We start from the raw sequence: 22263 nt of genomic DNA on the forward strand, positions 1-22263 counted from the left end.
ATACGTTGGGCCATTGCCAGGGCACAGAAAGAGTAAAATAAGGATGCGATGTGAAAGAGAAACGTTCAAGGGCACCAAAAGGAGAGCGAGGAGAGAGACGAAACACTCACCCAGTCGCCGTGGCAGCCAGCCTTTGACCGTCCTTCCCCGCTCCACATCGACCAAGACCCGGCGACCGTCAATCTTCTTCCCGTCGGCGTGCTTGTAGGCCGCTGACAAAACGACGCCACAACGCGCACGCTCAACACAGGCACGGCCACAGGCGCAGCAAAAGGACCCGCCCACCCCGAGCAAGAATGGCTGCAGTGCACGACCTGCACGACCTGCCTGCCGTGCTAGAGCCCCTAATCTCTCAAGAATATTGCCGAGATGCGAGTTTTCTTGGTTGCTTGAGCCAATCCAGTTTGCCGACCTTAGCGTCGCATCTTTGAGAAAGGAAATGGGCAGCTGCAGCTTCCGTGCTCGGGTGCGGTTCCCGGTGGAGCTCACTTACCGGAGTACTTACCGGAAGCTCGCTTGGAACTTACCGCCACTCCGGTTAGTGACAACAAATAGCAAGACCCACTCCCTCTCTCTCACAACATCCCTCTCCCTTGGAACTTCCCACGATGCATCTTACCCTTTTGGACCTCCCAACGTTCTCCAATATATATATCCACACACAACAAAATTTTGACGTGCTTTTCTACACTACTATCTCACTCCTTAATTCAAGAACAATGATCGGCAGCAATTTATATATGAGGGAAGAGCTTACAAGTCATCCCCCGATGCATTTAATTACTGCGGCATCAAACACGCGTAGAGCCGTTCACTACAAGCCAGTTCCCTGCGCACTTCGCGGGATGAGGCATTGCAGTGAAGTAACAAACAAAAACACAACTTCCCCGGGCCCAATAATGTTTCATAGAGGCCTCAGTTGAGCGGCAGCCATTAATTAATGTTAAGTACGACTGCATTCGTTAGGTCAATTTGTTTTCTAGGATACACCCTCCTTTCGTCTTTTGTGACACCCATATTGCCTCCTTAAGAAGAAGAAAAAAATCTTGTGACAAGTGCACAAACCAAATTTACAACAAAGCAATGGTTGCATTGCAGCGATATCAGAGACCTTTGCTCGGTGTATGTGCAAAACTGACTTGTATATTAGGTGCAAGCTAGATGGCACAAATGATATTCATTCTTTGTAAACTGCAATAAACCCCATACGGTTATAGTTGTGTATATATAAACAGCAGTTATAGTTATGTATATATAGACACACACACATAGAAAAGTCAATATAACAGTTGAGAATTCCCTTTATGTCCAACTGTCCTGCTGAGCAATAAGCCTCCAGCAGACGCTTGAAGACAAACACGCCATTTCCTCCAATGCGAAATGTCACTCAATTCTTATCACATCATACATGACACGTGCTGGGTGGTACCTTAGCCTGAAAAGTGTCACTTAAACCCTGCCCACTGAAGCGAAAAGGCAAACAAATTTCAGACTTATCTGAAACACGCACCACCGCATTAAACATTTTTATCCAGTTACTCCAAGTGAAGCGAGATTATCGTGCAATGTCCCACACGAAACAACAGAATATACCAGAAATGGTCAGAACAGACATGCGCAAACAACACATAACAGCATTTGTGCCCACAATACGATGATCCTGTTCCCTCGCGAAGGCACGCTGAACACCTGTAGTATTCATGGTGCAACAAGGGAAAAAGCATTACTAAGAAAGGAAAACTTTCGTACCAGTCAACACATACAAAACAAAAGAAACCAATCCGCTCTCCAGATACCAAGACACGAGGGCAGTAATTCGCAAGCACAACAGAGTGAACTTAAACGCATCATTGTCAAGTGTGGCTGTGTACAAACATGAGAAGCATTATGTGGGAAATATGTTTATTCAAGCCAACAAAAACAACAAAAAGAGAACACTCACCAAAACAGCATACCATACATATATATATATATAACAAACAGGAGTTTCAACACTCCTTTCTAGGAACAATCACGTTCGAGACAAAAGTCAGACCAGTGGCTGTCTTCACTCTCTCCGAAGCCGACGCAAGCCGTATCTTCACCAGTCTTCGAGCTTGTACACTCACCACATACAACCATGTCACCCAAAATGTTCCCACACGGTGTAAAACAACACAAACTACTGTATTTGCACGATTCTAAAGCGCCCCTGATTGTAACACACAGGTTAGTTTACAGTGGGGAAATTAGAAAATATAGCCTGCCGCCGATTGTACCGCGCAGATTTAAAACCATGACGCCACGTTAAGCCGTGCACCTGGTGGAAGACTTATTTTAAAAGACGTTTTAGGTGCCGCAAAATTTACGCACGTGATGGTAGCGGATTGTTTTGGATTGAATTAAGTTGGATTTCACTTTTGTGTGCGATTGTAACGTGCACAAAAAACTTCAGAGAGGTGGGGTGGGGTGGGGGTGTGCGTTAGAATTGTGCAAATATGGTACCCGCATTTTCACAAGAGCTCAAGCATATTCAAGTGAGACAAGGTTACCGAAACCACTGCTTACCGAGCAGTACGATCCAAGGGTTCTGAATCAACAAGGTGGCCCTACGTCCCTTGTCATCTTGTTTCTTATAGGCTAATAAAGGAACCTATATTAGCAGCTGTGTACTAAGTTAGTGATACAGTTTGTAATACTTGCTTGGAAATAAAACTGGACCTTTCGTCTATAGTAAAAAAAATTCACGCAGAATCCACCACGATCCTGCTAGTGCAAAACCAGACAGAAAAATTGCACGTCGGAGAGAAGTGGAGCTGACCCACCAGCAGCTCAGCAATTTGAAAAAAAAATGTGCAGCCCCCTTTACCTGTGCACCGTCATTGCAAGGAACTTGTGTGGTATCAAGCACTGCAAAGGGCTAGAGCACACCACTTGGTTTAAGTAAAACGAGTTACTGGTGGCCTTAACTAGCTTTCTGTACTATAGAGAAATGCCTAAAGCCCGTCCTAGGTGGCGCGAATCTACCTGCGAATTCGCTGCCGCGGTGCCACTTGTGTGGCAAAGAGATCTACTTTCGTTTCTGCGGCAAATTGCCAAATGTTCGGAACAGCTGAACTTCCCCAATCAATACTGCTTGGCAACTGGTAACTAGCTGGAGCAACGAGCATAGACCTTTTTGCATCACGAGCAGTGCCACAGGAGCAAATTCGTACGGAGATTCATGCCATATAGAGCGGGCTTAATGCTGCAGCTCGATTTTGTAATCTGGCAAACTTCGCTCGTGCTTGGAGTCTCAGACAGTCACGGGACATCTCCTCTATACAGTAAAGGGCATAAAAACTGTGGGTTGCAGTAAGTGTTGCCTGCCTGATGACCTAGTGAAATCTTCTAAAATAAGCTCAAACGTACTATGCAAGGCTTAAACACTGACCTTCCCCTGGCATAACAGTACAGGCGTACCTGTCATCGCGTACTCGCTAACGAAACGGTGGGGCAGGGGGGGACATAACTGCAGCGCGCTTCCAGGGAGAGAAAGAGAGAGAGAGAGAGGCTAGCTCCTTTACTGCAGCGTTCATCAGAGGGTGAGGGAGACAGCAAAGAGCCTTACCCAGACACGCCTTACCACAGATACAAACCAAAGCTCCACTTAGCGAGACACTACAGAAGACCCCGACCACGACATAGAGTAGGCGCCCTGCATCAGGCTTCGCCAAGTCTGTGGTGAGACAAGACATAAGACGGCCAGTCACCACTCTGCTCACAACAGTCGCTGCCAAAAACCCTTCCTCCCGCCCTCCCGTACACTGGCGCAAACATCCCTACACGAGCGGGGACTTGCCACAGCAACTAAAACAACGGCCGCCTAAAATGTGCCAGCAATGAACAGCACCTTTTGCCACATGGTCAGGCTTAGTGTAGACAATGTTGACTCATGGGAACATCGCAACACAATATGGTTGCCTGGAGCTTGAACCGCAATGTAGTCACAATACTGCGAATTGCACATACAATGCAGTCAAATGGGAATCGGCGAACCGGCCAAGAGCCTCCAACAACATTGTCTAACAACACTGTCATCGTCACTGGCCAATTCACCTGAGTGGGTGTGTTAGGCATTTACTATTCAGCCTCAACATGAGGCTACCTGAGCCCAAGAACGCGCCACGCAATGTCAAGCTGCGGATACCGGTTGACAATGTTAAGAGCTCAAAGCATCATGCTAGGCGCAACGTCAGGTCAGCGCACACCCTTGTGCTTGCACTGCTCGGGCACGATATCTTGCGGCAGCACCGTACAATCACACATTTCAGCTCAGATTACTCACGTAGGAGTCGGTACTTCCCTACCACACATTCTTAAAGGAGTACTGACACGAAATTTTCACGTTACGTTTTTTTGCTGTTATGCGTTGCCTACCAGCCCACTAATCATAGAATGACACATTAGACGGTCGAGCGCAGCGTAAACATTCATTTACGGCGTAGTTTATTCGTGTCAGCTTCGGTTTCGACAAAACGAATGCCGAGAGGCCGCCATGACAGGAGGTACCACATGACATCACCATTCTTGCCGTACCGCTGCCGCTCTGGATGCGCACGCGAGCGAGCGCAAGCGCGCGCCCAGACCGGCCGAGGTCTTTGCCGTCCCTACGTGCCCGGGCAGCATGACGCGAGTCCCAAAAACATGACGTGTACACACGCCGGAGCAGCGCGCGCCAACCACAGCCAGCGCGTCGGCTTCGTCACGGGGGCCTCGACATCGGCAGTTTGGGACAAGTAGCAGACGATGTCATGTCGGCCTGCTCTGGGCTTTCTCGCGCGGGCAAAGGTTAAAACGGATTTAAAATATGTTACACCGAACGGTTGCTGTTGAAACTTGCCGCGAGATATCTCCTGATAAAAAGGAAAGCATTTTACATAGTTATCTTAGCTTTGAAATTTCGTGTCAGTACACCTTTAAGTTGAAAGCCAACAACGCGTCCACTAGGACCACCTTTGGTCAGCTAGAGCCATGCAGCTGTAGTGGGGCAGGGTATGCATGCTTGACTCGCATTTCCTCGGTGCAATTCCCATCCAGACCCGAATTTTCTCAATTTTTTTTTGAACTCTACTGCTTTACTTCTATTTTCTTTGCTGTGTCAGTCATAGTTGCATTGGTTTAGGAGAAGCTTCTTTGCTACAGATGCTGGACGGCAGCTTTTTAGCTCAATGGACCATTTAATATTCTCGTATTAAAGAGGGAGGGGTTGGGGGTATGCATTGAAGACAGACTAGGTGTGCCATAGTGGAGGGCTATGGATTAATTTACTACATAGGGATCTTTGACATGTGCCAAAATATTTACACCCAAAGTTTTATTTTCCCTCTCCATGCAGTCGTGCACAAGTCTGGCACTGACACTCTCAATATGTTTTGCCATGGCATCATAACACCATGAGCCATGTGCCAGTTTGAATGGTACAGTGAACTTCTTCAGACAGATTGAACCCCTGAACCCTTGCCCTTTCAAGAGAACCAAGCAGGCAAACATAACAGGTGGATGTTCATTGCTATTCACAGCCATTGGCTGGAGCTGTGGCAAGCCACACTCAACAACAATGTCAGCAAAGTACGGTAGAGTAGCGACAAATGGGGAAGCAAAGGTCATGTCAGTGCACCTCCTGGCATTATCCCAATGGAGGCAGCAACGGCATGCCGTGCTGTGCCCTGGCACAAGAAGCAGAATATTGCACAGCACTAAAACAACGTGTTACTTCTACCAAACAGAGACAGAGCAAGAGAGGCATAGGATGGTGAAGTAGTATAGGTAATTACAACTTGGTGATGTAACCCTTATTACTACCTGCTCTGTAGGGTGCGCGGGGAAGAGAGACAGCAATGCTGCGGTCGTAATACGTGGAGACAATTACATAACTGGAAATTATTTATACATCAAAAAGATTTGCACAGGAGGTGCTTTCAAAGGCAGTACATATTCCGGACTGTTGAGACAAGTTTCAGGCTCCCCCTGAGAACCTCTTGGCTGAATGCCTTAGCACTAAAATTTTCAACACCTCCAAACTGCCTCCACTCCAATAGCCTCCCCCACATCTTAGGATGCATAAATATGCTTTAAGAAATAACGAAAAACATTGTCATCTCGCCCACTGTAAGAGAAGCAAAACATCAACTCCCCAACCAAGCATGACCTTTGCTTCCCCTCACAATGCGTTTGCGTCAAGGAAGAATCAAAAAAGAGAGGAAGAAGCGCACTGGTCGTGTTCGGACCGTGTGCACAAGACCTCGTGTGTGATGGTCCTCAGTCCAATCGACCGCAGGCGGGGAGCATGAGGTCCTCCGTCGGCCGTAGCACCAGCAGCAGCGCCGAAAACATCCGTGGGAACCGGGGCCGTGACGAACACCTCTTCTCCTCCCCCTTCTTACCAAAGACGGAGGGGGGGAGCACATTGTTCTCTCTCTTTGGACGCGCCACAAGCAGTAGTACCACCACACACACCCAAGACACAACAACCCGAGATGTGCTGTACACTCCATTGCATCCATTTGTATGCAGCAGCATTTATCTGAGACGGTGTTGTGTTTCTACCTAATGCTATAAGACCAATGAAACGATAACCCCAGCTGCAGAAGACGTGGGAGACAGCCCAATTAAAACGACCCCGCAAGTAACTCACAGTTGCGGCCACTGAAACACGTAACGCCAAATTCCCCGACCTCAGGCCCATTACACGTAGAACCCATCCGAATTTTTTGCGAAGTTTGCAATTTGAACCACGGAACCAGTGTCGCGAATTTGCATGCAGCCCAACGTATGGGCAATGCACAGTTTAGTCGAACGTGTGCAATCACCAACCTAATGCTCGGGAGTTTCAGGGTCGTGTTAACTGGGCGCAGTTGTCTCCCACTCTACCTCACACCACACAGTGCGCGTAATGAGCAAGGCAAAGGCAACAACGCCAGGCCGGTGCCTACTCACAGTGCATGTCCCTCTCGTGCTCATACTCGACGAAGGCGTAGCCCCGCGGCTTCCCCGTGATCTTGTTGTGCACGATCACAATCTGCAAGGAAGGGGACATTTGCACACCCCGGCTAGGGCATACGAACCACAGCACAGCCTCCACTCAACCACATCGCACTACGTAGCATGCGTGTTCAGTGCTGTAATCTGTGCAATTTGGATTCACACGCAAAAACACACCAGCTTACCATCCACCCAGACAGACACCACTATAATTGAGTGCAAGTTAAAGGAATACTGAAGACCGAAGTTAGCCTAAATAGACTGATCGGCCTCTCCAGAAAACGAACATGCCAGTATCTGGGGCAGTAGCGTTAACATATTCCCGTAAATAGCCAGCAGAGATTATCCAAACAGCGACTGAGCGGGTGTGCCAAAGGTCATGTGCACACCCAGAACGAGAAGCACGCATCCAAGCTTGCAAGGAAACACGTAACATCTTTCTTTTTCTTTGCCCGTTAACTTCCATTGGTCATAAACAATTACAAATGTACAGGTATAATTCAAGCCATGCCGACATTCGCAAGCTGCCAAACTGCGGCGCTGCTGGCAGTTGCGATGGTTATTGCAGGTTCGGCATAGTCGGCGTAGGCTATGCTCATGTTGGTACCTTGCCACTATGCCATGCTATTCGTAATCGGCATACACCATGCGATTTGAGTCAACCAAGCTTGATAGTGAGGTCAGCGCTCGCAATATGGTTTGGTCTGCGACAAAGCATTTGTCATGTGCTTCAAGCAAGTGCTTTGAAAACGGATGGATAACAAAGAGTACAGCAACCAGGGGTGAGACAGCTGAACCAGATTTGGGAGCAGTTTTTGGAGCAGCGAAATCTCGATTTTGGAGCAGAAGAACCTTGATTTGGAGCAGAATGATGACATTTATTGCGTCACCTTAGGAGCCTAAAAATCAAATTTTTGGCAACTCGAAGGGGGGGGGGGGAAGGGGGGAGTGCACTTTCTAATGGATTTTGAACGTACATAACACTGAAACAGCCTTTCAATGAAGGTTTTTCTACTAGAGTATCACAAGGCACGAACTGCACTACCTTTTTACAAGCCATCTATAAATTCTTAGGCTCTATGCATAGATAGCATGGAGTGCCGTTGAAAACATTGAATCGAAAAACTAAGCAATCGTAAGGCATTTTCATTATCATGTGAATGCTGAAATTATTATTTTTGTAATCCCAGACTCGGCTTTACACACAATTGTAGCGGCATGGCAAAAGTTGCGCAAAGTGAGGTGACAATCTTCGCACCCCACCAGCCCTCCCATTTCAACCCCTAAGGTGCGCATTCACTACGATCGCAATTTGAATAACGTTGTTATGTTTAGCCACCTCCTTCGTGGCATTAAATATCACTTCAGATAGATAAACCATTATTACTAGCATGCTATAATAGCCCGTCCCGCTATCGGCCACTGCTTGAACATTTTGCGGCGATGTAGCCTGCACCGCCACTTCTGCAGTGTCGATCGTCTCATTTCCGCCACTCGCAAGCTCGCTGTCAAAGGCAGCAAAAACTCAGCGTTTTATTATAACACCGCAATGAGTCCGAAATTTCACTTCAAACACGCACCGCGCCTCTCACTCGAGGCCGAAACACGGCTGTTTTTGATGAACCCCCGTTCTTCGAGTCACGCAACTTCCCTCAACAGATCAAACGACTAAATGAAAACCCAGCCACCCCCATAACCAAAACCACAGTAGAAATTGGCGAAGAGCACTCTGCCTGAACCACGAGCAACTGCTTCGCCCGACGGCCATGTTTTCCAATATTCACCACACCAAGATGGCGACGCCCAGTAATGTCGTTCTGGAGATACGGCGCCCCGAAAATTGCCGTCTTTTCATCAATTTTCACCAGTAGTTTGTCGCCTGAGTACACATAAACATTTTTTTCTACGGGACTTTGCAATTGTTTTCCATGGGAAAACTTAAAAAACAAAAAAAAACTCACAGAATATAACATGTGCAACCCGACATGGTGACCTTCGAAAAAACTACCTTGGGGACAATTTCATGCAGGTTATTTATTGTATGATCAATCAATTAAACCTTTACAAACAAGATCACTTTGGGGGTGCTGGAAAATTATGCCGTCAGTAAAGATTTTTCCCCACTGAAACTGGCGGGAGCGTTAAAATCCTTGGCTCTCAGACTGCTTTGGAGCAGTTTGGCGCAATTTTTGCAATTTTCAAGCTTTTGGAGCAGCCTGGCGCAGGAAAGTAGATTTGTATCAAAAGTGCGCAATATGCGCAGCTGTCTCACCCCTGAGCAACACAACCGGCCAGCCTGTTGTACCAAGGATGAAACAAGGATGACGATGAGGAGGACATACTTTTTTTTTTTTACCACAGGTGCAAACAGGCTAGGCTGGGAGCATCGCCAATAGCTCTCTTCTAAGTGACGTGTGTCTTTATCTGCAATGAATTCCTTCCTGGTTGTAATTGTCAACTTCCCAAGCCCTGCTTCCCTCACTAAACACCGGAAGGGTGTACATTTTAGAGGGACCATGAAGACGCAATGCAACCTCATTTTACTTGAGAAAGGACTAGCTTTTGGTATCATTAAACCCCACTCCAGCCCCAAAAGACGTTTTAAACGAAAAAGGGACTAGGACTATAAAATAAAAACTCACTTCTCACACTAGACAACATCACTAGAGGCTGATTGTGGAGTTTAACCCGCAAAAGCTACACCTGGCTGTGGTGCGCCGTAGTGGAGGGCTCCAGGTTAATTTTGGCCACCTAGAGACGTTTAGCGTGTGCCGAAACCTTGAGACACGGGCGTTTCCACTTTCTGCACCCACCGGAAAAGCAAACGTCAGTGGCGACAAAATAGGGGCATTATTACTCAGTCTTGAATGTGTCAACCTCAGTTCAGCATTCACATTGTAAGATCAACAAAACTAGAGGCACCACTAAAATCGCACAGTCACCTGTATTGGTGGCACCGCCAATCGCAAAAATAACTTGCTGTGATGTCATAAGCACCATGTCAGAAGGTGGCCGGTGAGTTGCCACTACTTCCATCTGCCTCTTTTATAATCTAGACTTACTGTTTCAAGTTTGTGTAAACGTAGGCACCATTGTTATTGGCACGAAACAGTCATTTGAGCAAACTAAACTTTTGTTTTGTCTTCGTAAAGTCCTGTACCAGCCTAGGCCCAGCTATGCTTACACAGTGCAAACTATGACATTGTGCCCATAGCATTTGAGCCCCTAATTTATCAAGTTCAACAGAATATACAGTTACCTACACTGTCACTGTGCGAGTTTAATCATTGTGTCAGTGTCATTGTTTGAGCTCTCCCTGGCGTTAAATGTCAGAAGAGTACAAAGCCACGCAGCTTACTACAGGGCATCTATCAAACTGACATTTCAAAATGCCCAGTTTTTCACGTGATTTTGTAAAATTCCCTCAAATAGGGCTGACCAAACTCTACCTGATGCTGTTGCCCTCAAGTAAGTGTGTCAAAGAATAAAATGGCTTGGCGGTGAATATAAAGCGCACGTGAATCTAATTCAAATAGAAAATACTAGTACTTGTTCCACTCAAAAAAGTAACACAAGATAGAGCTTTGTAAAATTCAGCTGAACAGCATTAAAGATAAAAATAAATCAATAAATAAAACCGTCAAACCTATTGCAAATTGCATCAAATGCATGCAAATACAAATAATAAAATGCAGTTACATACAAAATGAAATATGTTATAATGTAGGATATTTTTACCTACCAATACTAACCTTACTGATTATGGGGATCGGTACCAAGTGATATCCTTTGTCATTCACTGATTATCACAGAAATCTGTTAATTTAATAATACGACCCAACTGCTGCAAAAGGCATGTACCAGTGCTTTCAGGGGATCTGCATGAGAGCATTCCAGTTTCTTTTGCAGTATTTCAGCCATCCCCAAGAACATGACGTAGCACTAACTTAAGCTGCCAATTAAAAAAAAGCATTACAGTTTAATTTATTTACAGTTCAAAATACTGTAACGGATGTGCTGCCTCACAGGCATTTCACTAGATGGCCAAAACTACATCACCAGCTGAGACAGCAAAGCATGGCTGCCGATGACATATGGAAGCATCACCACGCAACGCCACACTTGGAGATATAATGCAGCCACGGCAAACTCGGTCACACTTCACTTCTACACTAGTCGTAGTGTTACATTCATCAAAAGTTGACCTGCAGCAAGTACACATTGAATAGTTCCTGTTCCTGTGAACAAAATATTTTTGCAGTACCTGCAGTACAAGACTGAATGAACTCGGGACTTTTTTAAAACTCCCTGTGTGTGTGCGTGCGTTTTTCTTTTTTAATACCCTCTCTCTCTCCTTTGTATCTTTTCTCTATGAATCTGTCACCTCCTTCCCCCCCTCCCCCCCCCCCCTTAATAGGCATTCTGGTGTCCACCCCTAAGTGTAACAAATTACGCCTGCTGGTGGATTTTCCTTTCAATTCTCATCACAACGAATTAATTAATTCATTCAATAGAATCGGCACAGTATGCAAACAAAACTGGCCTGACGCTCTGACCCCACTGGGAGTGGGATGCCAGAAGAGTGAAGAGCGCAGATGCAAATCGGCCTGGAATACGTGAGATGGACTTCCGGCCGGAGCGTCCGCTTCCCACAGTGCTTCCTCTGAAGGCTCGCCACAGAGACAATGCTCCTTGTTTTTTTTTTGTTGTTTGTAGCACTTATCTGCATGATTTTCATCAGGGTGTCTAGCAAATTGCCTAATTCAATTTCCCTGACTTTTCCATGTTTTCCATGACCATTTTAAACGAAATTCCCTGACCTATACAACAGGCGCCGTTCTGTGGAAATGGTCCGTGAAGCATATAAAAAGCATATACAAAACACATTCTATCATAAGGAAAAACACATTTGTTGCAAGTGCCCAAATTCTCAAAATGCACTGTGATTAACTTCAGTTTGTTTGTTCAGTTTTTGGGGTTTGCTTGCCTCTGTTACGGCTTCAGAGAGTTTATTTCATCTTGCGGGATAGAAGCTTCAAGTTGTGCTTCAGCGAGCACCTTTTGCTTTTTTTTTTTTATTGTCCTGGCTCTACATGCAACGTGAGCCGCATGGTGGGTTTTTGCACGCGATTCGGGCGCGTCGGCGTTGCGCGTGCGATTTTTTGACGCCCACGGCGACGATTCGCGCGCGCGGCAGCTTCTGCCTCGCTCAGAAAATGACGCGCGTCGCGCAAGCCAGTGGGAGGAGCCTGCCGACTTGCGCCAATGGAGAGCCGCACGCCTCACGGCGCCAGTTTCGAAGCTCTCGAGACAGCCGGATGGCTCCGCAAGCAGAGGTCGGCAAACTCACTCATGAGTCCACTCACTCAGACTCATTTGGACTCAAACTCACGCGTGAGTTTGAGTTTGAGTGAGCGCGAGGCTAGTGTGGCATGGTGAGTTTGAGCTTGAGTGAGTTTGAGCCGAGTGATCACGACTGAGTTTGAGTCCGATTGAGTTTGAGTCCATTTTGAGTTCTGAGTACATTTTGAGTTTGAGTCCATTTTGAGTTCTGAGTACATTTTGAGTTTGAGTCCATTTTGAGTTCTGAGTACATTTTGAGTTTGAGTCCATTTTGAGTTCTGAGTACACTTTGAGTTTGAGTCCATTTTGAGTTCTGAGTACATTTTGAGTTTGAGTACATTTTGAGTTTGAGTTCATTTTGAGTTCTGAGTACAATTTGAATTTGAGCTCATTTTGAGTTCTGAGTACATTTTGAGTTTGAGTCCATTTTGAGTTTGAGTCCATTTTGAGTTCTGAGTACATTTTGAGTTTGAGTCCATTTTGAGTTCTGAGTACACTTTGAGTTTGAGTCCATTTTGAGTTCTGAGTACATTTTGAGTTTGAGTACATTTTGAGTTTGAGTTCATTTTGAGTTCTGAGTACAATTTGAGTTTGAGCTCATTTTGAGTTCTGAGTACATTTTGAGTTTGAGTCCATTTTGAGTTTGAGTCCATTTTGAGTTCTGAGTACATTTTGAGTTTGAGTCCATTTTGAGTTCTGAGTAAATAGGAGTTTTTAGTCCATTTGGAGTTTGAGTACATATGAGTAGCTTAGCAGGCAGCTATGGTTGGCTGTTAAGTTTCATGCGTCACTGTGGGCTCGGAATTCAAGTTACCTGCGGGTATGGCACCAATCGCGATCTGCATGATCGGTTGGGAGGGAGGTGGTGTCTGATTTTTTTTAGTTTCTTGTTGAATTTTTATGGCCATAAGCACTTGCTGTATACCTAATTTTCGCGGCTGGGCGCGTGAGTGATAATTGACTGGGGAGGTCATAAAAAAGGGTTGTCCTAACTTTTCCTCCTGACGGATCCACTAAGAGCGTGGGAAAGGGTGGTGGGAAAGCCCACGGCGGCGCTGGCGTGCTGGTTGTTCGCCTGCTACTGTTAACGGCTTGATATACTAGGGGTCACAAAGGAAGAGGTGAGAGCCGGGGGGAAATGGGGGCGGGGGCTGTCCTTTCTACTGTTTCAAATGAATTAGCTGAATTGACTGGGCAGCGCCCCTTAAGACAGAATAATGACCACATTAGATTGGGTGAAAAGTGAAACTAATGAGGCTAAGGCGTGTAAGGTATCAAATGAAAGGTCCGGATTAACGGAATCACGCGGGGTAAATAAAAAAAATGCTTCCTGATTGTAGTCATCAGGCAGTCATAATGAGTCATAGATTGGGTTAAAATTCAAAATGACGCTGCGAGGGCATGTGGGGAATCAAATTCAAGGTCTCGATGTGGGGAATCATTCGGGACGAACATGAGATATGGATGTATCATGACGTAGTCATGGTAAATCAAAGATTCGGTTAAAATTCAGGTTCATGACGCTAGGGCGTATCAAATTAAAGGTCTCGATGAGGGTAATCACGTGCTTCCTGATTATTATCATGACATAGTCAAAATGGGTCATAAATTACGTTAAAATTCACAATGATGCCACTGGGTGTCCGGGGTATCAAATTGAAGGTTCCGATAAGGAAAATCACGTGGGACAAAAATGTGGTAGGGTTATATCATGAGATAGTCATGGTTAGTCATTGATTGGTTTAACGTTCAAATTGATTCCGCTAGGATGTGATGGGTATCAAATCAATGGTCTTGATGAGCCGAATCACGTGGGAGAAATACAAAAATGCTTCCTGGTTATAACCATTAGATTGTCATGGCGAGTCTTATATTGGGGTAAAATTCGAAGTGACCCCGCTAGGGAGTGTAGGGTATCAAATTTACGGTCTTGAAGAGGGGAGTCACGTGGTACAAATAAAAAAAAGGCTTCGTAGTTCGAATTATGAGATAGTCATTATGAGTCATAGATGGGGTTAAATTCAAGGTGAGGCCGCTGAAGCATGTGGGGCGTCAAATTGAAGGTTCCAGTGAGGGGAATCACGTCGGACACCTAAATAATGCGTCCTGGTTACAGTCATGAGTCATGGTTAGTTTGACTGGTATGAATTCCATATGACCCTGCTAGGGTGTGTGGGGTATCAAATTAAAGGTCTCGTCGAGGGGGTCACGTGGGACAAATATGAAAATGCTTTCTGGTTATAATTATGAGGATATCGCAAAAGGTATACAGCAAAAGGTACACACTCTCACTCTCACACTCTCACTCACACTCTCTCACTCTCACTCCCACTCACACTCTTACTCACACTCACACTCTCACTCTCACTTTCACTGTCACTCACACTCTCACTCACACTCTCACTCCCACACTCACTCTCACTCTCACTCCCACACTCACTCTCACACTCACTCTCTCTCTCACTCTCTCATTCTCACTCTCTCACTCTCACACTCTCTCACTCACACTCTCACTCACACTCACACTCTCACTCACACTCTCATTCTCACTCACACTCACACTCTCACTCACACTCTCACTCTCACTCTCACACTCCCTCTCACACTCACTCTCTCACTCCCACACTCTCTCACTCTCAATCTCACTCTCACTCTCACTATCAATCTCACACTCTCAATCTCACAATCTCAATCTCACACTCTCAATCTCACACTCTCAATCTCACACTCTCAAACTCTCACTCTCACTCTCTGACTGTCTCAATCTCTGTGAGGCCATGTGAGTTCTGAATTCATTTTGAGTTCTCAGCCCATTTTGAGTTCTGAGTTCATTTTGAGTTTTGAGTACATTTTGAGTTTTGAGTTCATTTTGAGTTTTGAGTACATTTTGAGTTTTGAGTCCATTTTGAGTTTTGAGTACATTTTGAGTTTTGAGTTCACTTTGAGTTTTGAGTACATTTTGAGTTTTGAGTTCACTTTGAGTTTGAGTACATTTTGAGTTTTGAGTTCACTTTGAGTACATTTTGAGTTTTGAGTCCAAATTGAGTTTGAGTACATTTTGAGTTTTGAGTCCAAATTGAGTTTGAGTACATTTTGAGTTTTGAGTCCAAATTGAGTTTGAGTACATTTTGAGTTCTGAGTCCAAATTGAGTTTTGAGTCCGAGTGAGTTCTGAGTTTTGAGCTCAATGTGAGTTTTGAGTCCGAGTGAGTTCTGAGTTTTGAGCTCAATGTGAGTTTGAGTTTGAGTGAGCGCAGATGTGCTGCTCAGCATTGAGTCTGAGTTTGAGTGAGTGGTGATTCGAAAAAAAAATTGTGAGTGAGTTTGAGTGAGCCGCGCCAACTTTGCCGAGGTATGTCCGCAAGAGATGTTTAGGCTTACCACCCCGGCAGGTATTGCATGAGCGCTTTCAGTAGCGGCGCGGATGATGTTATATAGTACCGTTTTCGCCCACATTATAAGCACCTTTACCTCACAAGCAACTTCGTGCGTGCCTTGTGTGGCATATTTTAGAGAGCTCTGAGAAGCGGTCGATCGAGCTCCCGTCACCACTTCGCGGTCGAACCGCCGCCATGTTTCTGTTGCCGGCAGCACCGCGCGCAGCGTGCAGGCGGTTCCGCGGCAGCGACAGCGCGTCTGTGACGTGCGCGGCGCATTTTCGCGAGCAGAAAACGCCCCGGGCGGTTCACGCTAAACCATGACATGTTCCTTTTTGATTAAGGAATTCTGGCTCCTGATGTCATAAGAAAGTTCTTTCAAGATTAGCTCCCAAAAAGCGCAACTTTTAAAATTCGCTGGAAAAAAAAGCGCGTTGTGCGTGCGATTTGGACACCACCTACATCGCCCCTCTGCGCAAGTGCAACCAGCAACCAACGTTTTTAGATCCAGCTGCGAGCTGCGTGAACCGCACGGCGAGTTTCTGCACGCGATTCGTGCGCGGTGTTTTCGCGGCCGCGTCGACGATTTCGTGCCTGCGGTGGCTCCTTTCCTGAACTAGCAAGTGCCTTGAGTAGCATTTTAAACAGCGGTTAGAAGCGGTCGTGGAGCTACCACACTACTCAGCGGCCGGTGCAGCCGCCATGTTGCCGGCGCCTGCCGCTCGGCACGCACCGTGCGGGTGGTTTTCGCGGCGCCGTCAGCGCGCCTCAGGCGTGCGCGGCGCGTTTTCGTTTGCAGAAAAACCAGAAAACGTTTCATGCGGTTCACGCTTTCGTTGCGTGCGAACGCGTTGCGTTCGGTAACTTCTGGGGCCCCCCAACACTGGTTTCCCCTATTCTGAAACTGTGGGGGCAGGCCCCGAAGTGGTTTTCCCTGACTGGTACTACTTGATTGAAAAATTCCCTGACAATTTCCTGACTTTTCCCGGTGGCGCAAAATTCCCTGACTTTTCCCGGTTTTCCCGGTCGCTAGACACCCTGTTCATGCTCAAGAAGTATGCATGAACGTCAAACACCTGCTATGTTCTTAAACAGAATATTACCATGCCGGGGCATTTTAGAACATGAAAATGTGAGTCAAGGTGGCTGGGCTTGATGACTGCTTTGTTTTTAACGCTCTAATAAGTTTTTCGTTTTCTTGTTTTGTTTTGTTGTCAGCGGCGGAAATGAATGTTCATATTTTATGCTAGGGATAGGGTCAGTGGTGAATACAGCTATCCTTTGGTCCTGGATCTTTGCTGTCATCCTCCAGAAAAAAAAGAGAAAGACAAAAAAGAAAAGACACGTCTGCTCACAAAACATTTAATTTTTGAAACGCAAGGACAACATTACCGGTGCAGGCCTTACTACTGTGTTTAATAATATCCCAACTTTTTCCAAAACTAAAACTAAGTTCCAATATAGAACTTCTCTTCTGGGTAATAGGCAACTATTCTTACAAAGTAAGATGCATTACAGTAGAACCTCGTTGATACGTTAAAAAAAAAAAAGTGAGGGAAAACGTACTATCTGGTAAGAAACGTACCATCCAGAATTTTTAGTGTTCAGAATTGAGAGCGTACTAACCGGGAAATCGTATGAACCGAGAACTTATCAATGGGATTCTACTGCACTTACATTGCCATTATCTTAGAAGCGATTCTATGCTATGCCCATGCGCTGGCCACTGTTGAGGCTTTTCTGTGCTTCAACGAAATTCGTTGATGGGAAACTCTCAAAAGCAAAGGGGCCTAGCAATTCTTACGAGATTTAGAAACGTAGGAGCAAAGCATGCGTATAGTACTGCATTTGTCCAACCAGTAGGAAGTGCATAAATCATGTCGTAGTGAATGAGGCCACCGATTTATTAACACAAGCCCTTGACGACGGCTGCCAAAAGCAACATAATTACGACCCAACTACCGCACGGTCGGGGCTGCCTGTTATAACAAGGTGGCTGTATTGTGAAAGCACACCGCGCAGCGCACATGTGAAAAGCATGCCCCCTACAGCCCAAATCGACCAATCTGAAGTGTCAGAGAGGAAGCGTGCGTCTCCTTCAGCAAAGAGCGCGCGTTTTACGAGGCATTTGAAGTTGAGACTCTCCTGTGCTAAATTTCAATGTGATATCGAAATTCAGAATGTGAAAAGCTACATGATCTCGCGTCTAACTTATTTTTTTGGAAAGCACCTCACCTTCCCTTTAAGAACTGCTTAGGTGCCTCCATCGGCTTTTTTTTATTGGGCAGCACATTCACACACCTCTTTAAGCAGGTTGAGTGACACCTTTTGATCGCATATCAGTCAGGTGAGTGTGCAAAAAGGTGCCAATGCCATAGCTGCAAGAGAGTCCTTACTTACGGAACAGGAAAACGCACGGCGTCCGTTGATATTAATCGACAGCGCCACGGAGAAGTTGATTGATTGATTGATTGATTGATTGATTGTGGGGTTTAACGCGCCGACGCAATGCAGGCGATGAGGCGCGCCGTAGTGGAGGGCTCCGGATTAATTTTGACCACCTGGGGATCTTTAACGTGCACCGAAATCTCGTACACACAGGTGTTTTTGCTTTTCGCCTCCACCAGAAAAGCGGCGGCTGCGGCCAGGAATCGAACCCGCGACCTCGTGCTCAGCAGCACAACGCCTTAGCCACTGAGCCACCGTGGCGGGTGCCACAGAGAAGTAAGCTCGTGGTTGTTAGTCAGCACCTCGTCTTATCACTCTTTCTTGTCCCGTTCAAGCGCTGTTGTTTAATATCAGTAATGCACCGACAAGCCCGCACCAATATGCTTTTTCAGTCAGTGACGATCGTTATTGGCGAAAACAGAAGCAGGGACTGGCAGACGCAACAACGGGCAGTTGCTCACATTTTTTTCCCACCTCATCAGTTGGTTGGATGTTACCCACAAGCGCGGTTCATGTTTGTTTTCAGGCACCTTGTACAGCGATAAAAAAAACCTCATCCGCTGTCCTCCAATAGAGAACAAAGAAGAAAACCACAGGCAGAGATGGTGTGGTGGATAAAGCAGTGAGGAAAAAGATGAGGCCATGTGACCTCTTCATCATCTACAATCACTACCATCCGTTTGTGCTCACGTTATTTTTTGCGTGTTCCGAAGTAAAGGCTGCTGATGTGACGTGATTTGCGGATCCTGCCTCAGTTACTTCAATAGCATGTTCTCAGAAAAAAGAGAAACATAGGACGAGGAGGCAAGGAAACCAGCAGGAAAGGCGGAAAGGACATTGGTTTCTCAACCAGCATGGGAATTTCCAGTTTAGCACGAGCCACCCTCGAATTACGCACACTGCGTAATCTCTTGCACAGCATAACCGGAACAGTCAATGCGTTGTTTCTATGGAGGAGATTGCCAGAACCGCAGTGATCTGTTGTAAGAAGAGGGTCGTCACAACTGCTTTTCAACACCGTGCACGAAAACGCCGCGCTCACGTTGCTTTTAATCTAGGCCACAAACTCGCAACGTTTCCAATTCGTCCAACACTTAACGGTTGTGAGAAATGTGGCATAATGCAAAGCTCGCCTGCAGCCCCACTACAGAAAATAAAGACTACACGAATAAAGAAAATAAAGACTACACGAAACAGCTTAAAACTCCTTGAACAAGTCATTACCGTAGTGAGTGTGCTCCCGTTGCACTTTCCATGCACCTACTCGGACAGCTCATTTCTGGTTGAGCCAACATTTTAATGTGACTTTTGTTTCCTTTTGAATATCACAGCTTACCGTAAAATTCCGAGCAAGCGCCCCCACCCGTGCAAGCGCCCCCCCACCACTTCAGTGCTAATTTCAAATTTCCGCGCCGTTCCGGGAAAGCGCCCCCCCTCCCCCCGCGCAGTTATTACGCACCGCGTGCAGGCAACACTGGCTTGCCGGATCCAGTCTAAGAATCCAATCCAATCCAATCCGACTTCAACTTCGCATCCGGGACGCTACGCGCTATTTGTTTCTTTTGGCGGTGGTGGGTCATGCATTCCTGCGCAGTTGCAAAGAAAATTGAGGTGATCAGATGGCACCGAGAGCAGGGGAAAAACTTGCAGCAGACCTCTCGACAGTTCAAGCTCGACCCAAAGCGCATAGAGGAATGGGAGAAGAATTTCGGCAATTTCCTGCAGCAAAACTTCGGTGTTCAGCGAGTACGTGGACGATGCGCTGTTCGAGTTCTTAGAGAGCGAAAGAAGCGCGGGACGCGCCGTTAGCAACCGTCTCCTGTCTGAATATGTTGTGAAAATGAACGAGAGCCAGAGGACGCCCGAGGAATCTGCGGAGGCAGTAAGCGCCTTCCGGACTTCTGCGAACTCCCTGCGATGGCGAAACGACGCCAAAAGGCAACTTTAAGAAGCCGTCGCGGCAGCAGGTCCTTGATTTTGTTGCCGAGGCGTGAGCTGCTGTACAGGAGGAAACAGTGGCGCGCTCCTTCAAGGGGCGCGGCATTGCAAACGCACTCGATGGTTCCGAGGACGGCGACCTGCACGGCGGGTTGGCAGATGTCGGAGCCGTGGTGGCAGAAGACCAGGGCGGACTGGAAGCCGAGTGCGCCGAACTTTTTTTTGCTACAGACTCTGAGGAGTCTTTCGATGGTTTCGAAAGTGACGAATAGCAGTAAGATCAAGCCGTGGCACCCGAAGACGGGCAGCAGAGTGCTGCGAACTTTTTTTTTTGTGCTGCTAAGTTTTTCAATGGTTTCCAAAGTAACTAACAGTAACATCTTTTGCTTAATAAAGTTCATCTTCCTAATGAAAGTTTAAAACCACGCGCACTGCGTTTTTTTTTCGTAAAAAATTGTCGCCGCCATCTTGAATTTCGGTGCCGTTCCGGGATAGCGCCCCCCCTCCACTTTGCCGGTAATTCCGACTTGCTGAGGGGGGGGCGCTTGCTCGGAATTTTACGGTAATTTCCCCAGATAGGGAAGCACGCACTCTAAGAGTTTTCTACACATTTCAAGTAACCCAGGAAAGAAGCCAGCAAGTACCCAACAACAATAATAAACTGCCGGGTTCCACGCGATTTGTGCGAAAAATGGCCCAGCCTGTGGGGCGCAACTCTACCACCAAAAAGTCTAGACCTAGCGCAAGCCTAGCCAAGAGCAAGCATGAGATTTATCCCTCACTAGCATTTATGCTTCAAGCTTTGAGAAAAGCATGGGATTGCACCGAGCTAGCAAGATGACAAGCTGGTGTTCGCGCAGAAGAAACATGCCCTCCGACCAATTCCACAGGTGAAAACTCAGGAAAGATCCGGTACATGTTGGTACGAAAATGCCAGAAAACACGATGCAAACATTCGGAACCACTGATAAACATTAAACGCTACGAACAATTCCCTAAGTCGTTACCTTTCAGGATTCTCCCAATGTTTGCTAAAATTTGGCTCCACACAGCACCAAAGCAACACCTGAGGGGTACCACTGGGAATCTATTCGTTACGTCGACGCAATGCGCTGCTGCCTTTTCCTGCTCACGCAATGGTCTACATGGGAGAAAAGAGGGGAAACTGTCATCGTCCCATTGATTCCAAGCAAAGACTGAAGTTTCTGTAGCACAACAAACGTCCAGAGGAAGTTGTGGAAAAAGGCTTGTTTTAGAATAAGAGGCCAATTTGCTACAGTGTGCCTCAAGGTCAAGGGAGAGCTGTTCTTTTGGTTATTGCAGATGTCGTTATGTTCTTTGGCAGCTGGCACAGGTTTTATTGAAGTGGCCACAAAATAACAAAGAACTTACATAAACAGCTGTAATTGAGATAAACCTTATTTGCTCAGCTTTGCTGCAACTACGCCCATTCTCCTCAGCATGCATAGAGGTTCTCTGAATTACAGTTGAACCCCTTTATAAGAGACATACCGGGGAGCAGTTTGTGTTTCTTATACGAGATGTCTCTTATAAGCAGGGAACCATGTTTTCACTTACTAATCAGACCCTAGTTCAATTAGGGGCCCTGTATCACTAAAATAAGCTCAAAAGAACACTAACGCATGTTGCAAAAGATTCATTCTAATTTATGTTTGGCCCCCAGAATTTATGGAACAGTTGTGAATTTGTATTTACACTGTTTTTTACAAGCCATTCTACAAGCTTTTTTCCTTTCACTGTTTGTGCAAGATGAATCGTAGATGTTAAGTTCACAAGTCTGATGAATAGCCAGAGCGCACAGCTTCTTCTGCTGTGTGCTCAGGCTATTCATCATGCTTGCAGGGCTCAGCATCTGCAATGCTTCTTGATTGGGAGCTACGCGGATGGGAGAGCCCACATGTGCGGTCGCGCTCCAATGAATGGCAGTAAGCTTCAACCACTTCCGCAGGTTGCATTTCCACTGGCAGGGCTTCTCATCGTCATTTCATAACTGACTGAACCACTGTGTGTTTGCTGAAGTTATAATAAATAGCGACTGCAGGCGTCTGTCGTCCACCTGTGTTTCCACAATGGAAGCAACTGCAATTAGTGACTGGTGGCACTGCATCTCAAGTTAAAATGTCTGTTACAAGTGA

General features: G+C 46.4%; 1 protein-coding gene across 1 annotated transcript in view; it reads right to left on the bottom strand.

The window, feature by feature from the left end:
* Nucleotides 1-22263, bottom strand: part of LOC144137633 (uncharacterized) — a 37745-nt gene that overhangs the window by 6030 nt on the left and 9452 nt on the right. The window contains exons 6-7 of the mRNA XM_077669574.1: nucleotides 6958-7039; nucleotides 111-212 (exon numbers count right to left, since the gene is read on the bottom strand). Coding sequence (XP_077525700.1) covers nucleotides 111-212; nucleotides 6958-7039 — 184 coding nt within the window. The remainder of the gene's footprint in view (nucleotides 1-110; nucleotides 213-6957; nucleotides 7040-22263) is intronic.

The sequence above is a fragment of the Haemaphysalis longicornis genome, unplaced genomic scaffold (assembly GCF_048455015.1).
Source record: "Haemaphysalis longicornis isolate Haplotype H1 unplaced genomic scaffold, Haemaphysalis longicornis Haplotype H1 scaffold_43, whole genome shotgun sequence".
Lineage (NCBI taxonomy): Eukaryota > Metazoa > Arthropoda > Arachnida > Ixodida > Ixodidae > Haemaphysalis > Haemaphysalis longicornis.